At 39.6% G+C, this 3239-nt stretch overlaps 1 protein-coding gene across 1 annotated transcript; it reads left to right on the plus strand.

Annotated features, from left to right (window-relative positions):
- Positions 1-241: 241 nt before the first annotated feature.
- On the plus strand, positions 242-1650 carry HOXD11 (homeobox D11). The gene is made up of 2 exons (XM_024202354.1): positions 242-848; positions 1415-1650. The coding sequence occupies exons 1-2, from the start codon at positions 242-244 to the stop codon at positions 1648-1650; spliced, it is 843 nt and encodes a 280-aa protein (XP_024058122.1).
- The last annotated feature ends 1589 nt before the right edge of the window (positions 1651-3239 follow it).

Genomic DNA, 3239 nt, shown 5'->3' on the forward strand with positions numbered 1-3239 from the left:
GCTGGGAAGCTCTTTGGAGAGATCTTAGGAGTCTTTCAGAAGGGCTGATATAGATATAAGGACATTTCTACATGGCGTCACGTGACATAATTACCACTAGAATCAATCAAGATGAATTGCACGTCAGCACACGGTGGGGATTTTTTCTTAGTTGATCCTGTCCAAACCCTCTTGTGCAATAGATGGATCTTGTTCAATGCACTGAAGTCTCCTGGTTGCTTGCAATCGCAAAAAGGAAGACATGACTGAGTTTGACGATTGCAGCCACAGTGCATCCAATATGTATCTACCAGGGTGCGCTTATTACGTTTCACCTTCAGATTTCTCGACGAAGCCCTCTTTTTTGTCTCAATCGTCTTCCTGTCAAATGACTTTTCCTTATTCTTCTAATTTACCTCATGTCCAACCTGTGCGAGAAGTGGCATTCAGGGAATACGGATTAGAGCGCAGCAAATGGCAGTATAGGGGCAGTTATGCTCCTTATTACTCAGCTGAGGAGGTTATGCATCGAGACTTTCTGCAGCCTGCTAACAGGAGGACGGAAATGTTATTCAAAACGGATCCTGTGTGCAGCCACCATGGACCCTCCGCCGCTGCCTCCAACTTCTACAACACGGTGGGAAGGAACGGCATTCTCCCGCAAGGATTTGACCAGTTTTATGAGACAGCCCATGGACCTCCATACCAGCAGCAAGCAGAGAACGAGGGGGAAGCGGTCAAGAGCGACTTAAAACCTCAGAATAGCACTTGTAGTAAAACACCTTCCAGCCAAGAGAAGAAAGTGACAACAGAAAACAGCGCCGGTTCCCCTTCTGGTGAGGCTGTTGCAGAGAAGAGCAACAGTTCAGGTAGGTATCAGTAGTAAATTGGGGGCAACCGTACAAGGCCAACACTTTGTCAAGCCGCATTTTATGTGCAATTTTATAAGCATCCAAAGGATTTTATATATCCTATAAGATTTCCTTTACCGTTGTAAAGCGTGTTTACGATAGGAAACCAATTTACGTGGGCTTAAGGTATTTTTGGAGCAGGATATTAATTGTTATTAAATTGTTGATTTGGGAGGGAGCAGAGAGATTTCACAGCTATTATTCAGAGCACCCTTAATTATAGATTCTAATATTTTCATTTGTTTAGGGGAGTAGTTTGAGAACCTTGGAATATGTCCAACCAATTTAAACATCTCTCTGTACTGCTAGATAGGGTCTATTTTAAGGGGAAGTTGGAAATGTCCACCTTTTGCAAAGTTACCCAGAAGGGGGGTGGGAAATGGAGAAATCTCTCAGAATGTTTTCTTAACTGTTAGGATGCTGATTTCTACTAAATGGGATGTTATGAATGTGTCTTATCTATCGTTATCTGAAAGTGTTAATTGGAACAGCATAACATCAGTTTATTCTGTCTTGAATTTCAGTAGTTCCCCAGCGATCAAGGAAAAAGAGATGTCCCTACACCAAATATCAAATAAGAGAACTGGAACGTGAGTTTTTCTTCAACGTGTACATAAACAAAGAAAAAAGACTGCAGTTGTCCAGAATGCTGAACCTCACTGATCGACAAGTTAAAATCTGGTTCCAGAATCGAAGGATGAAAGAAAAGAAACTGAACAGAGATCGACTCCAATATTTCACTGGAAATCCCTTGTTTTGAAAGAAAAGAAAAGAAAATATCTCTACCTAACCTGCCATCTGAGTACACCAGAAGATTGGTTTACAGGACACATTCACCCTGCGGAACGCAAAGTTTCATTTTCTTGTTCAACTCTGGTGCCTCCAAACAATCAATGTCCACTGGAGATATCGGGGGTTTGGCGGAACACGTTCCTCATAAGGGGAAGCTAGAGTAAATCCAAAAGTCCATTCTCCAATGTTTATCGCCCAAGGTGGTTTTTTTCTCTCTCTTTCATGATGGAAACCAATGGACCGGCGGTGTGTATGGTAGATTTTGCTTTTAAAAAAGAGGTTTTTTCCCTGTTGGTTTTGATCTAGGATAACCCTTTCCTCCCTTAAATGAATGCAGTTTATTTAAAAGATGGTAAATGTACATGGTGTGTGTGTGTGTGTGTGTGTGTGTGTGTGTGTGTGTGTGTTTCTATTGTCATATAAACGCATGGGCCACTGTCTTTTACATGTGAATAAATGGTTTCTAGTAAAGTTAAGGTTATATCTTCTGCTCACTTATAGATTTCCATCTCTGAAAGATCAGAGTGTGTACCCGACTAGAGCCAAATTCAATTAAGTAACAATGGAGAAAGTTAAGTCAAATTATTTTCAACAGAATTTAAATGTTAGTTTAAATCTCTAACTGATTCTATATAAAACCTTCACTGTTATTACCCTCAGTTTAAGGCAGCCCAAACATGGCTGTCTGAAGACCACCACTTTTGATGGTGCCACAATTACTATAAGCTATGAAAAAGCTTTATTAACTGTTCAGGCATCTAACGTTTGAGACAAGAATTCAAAGCTCAAATGGATGTTTACTAGCTAGGGAAGGATTGTCAGAATGGGAACCCTGAATGTTTCAAACAACAGGCATCTGTAAACAATTGCAACTAGTTAAAAAAAAAAGTTTAGCGAAAAAAACAGTGAATATTTTCACCGTGTTTTTTACCAAGTCGTTCTGAGTTTCCTATATTTAATCACGGGAATGTAATCAGTTTCCCCAACTTAGTATAAAATAACTGGCCCTTGTCTTTATTTTGAAAGTAAAAGAATGTGGTGAAGGTCCCCTCTTCACTTCATGTAGTATGACCTGGCGAAGCTGTTTACAAAACCTTGAACTGTCTAGACAACACCATAAAAGCCGAGGTTCTAAACAGCTTAATTGGGTTATATTATACACCTTCTGGTGGGTGAAAAAGAGATTTCCGCAAAGTGCAATAAAGGAAAGGAATGAGAAAAGAATTTGGCTTTTTTGAATAGAAAAAGAATAGAAAAGTGGGTCTCATTACACTTGCATCCAGTAAACGCAAAAGTACGGAAATAAGTCCGGAAAAGACAAAAAAACCTAAAAATTATCTGATGAAATCGTAAGGAGGCATAGCTAAAAAAATAAAATTTTAAACTCTTTAGCAAGAAAAACATAAGTGTATGCCTTTGAACTTCCAAAATGTCAAGGTCATCACCTTTAACCTTTCTGAATAATTAGGCGCCTTAAGGTTCCTCTGTTATTTTCAACCACCACCCACTCTCTCTCTCTTTTTCTCTGTCTCTCGATCTCCTTCTCTCATAAGCACA

Source organism: Terrapene carolina, unplaced genomic scaffold (assembly GCF_002925995.2).
Source record: "Terrapene carolina triunguis isolate 2854851 unplaced genomic scaffold, T_m_triunguis-2.0 Scaffold62, whole genome shotgun sequence".
NCBI classification, from domain to species: Eukaryota; Metazoa; Chordata; order Testudines; family Emydidae; genus Terrapene; species Terrapene triunguis.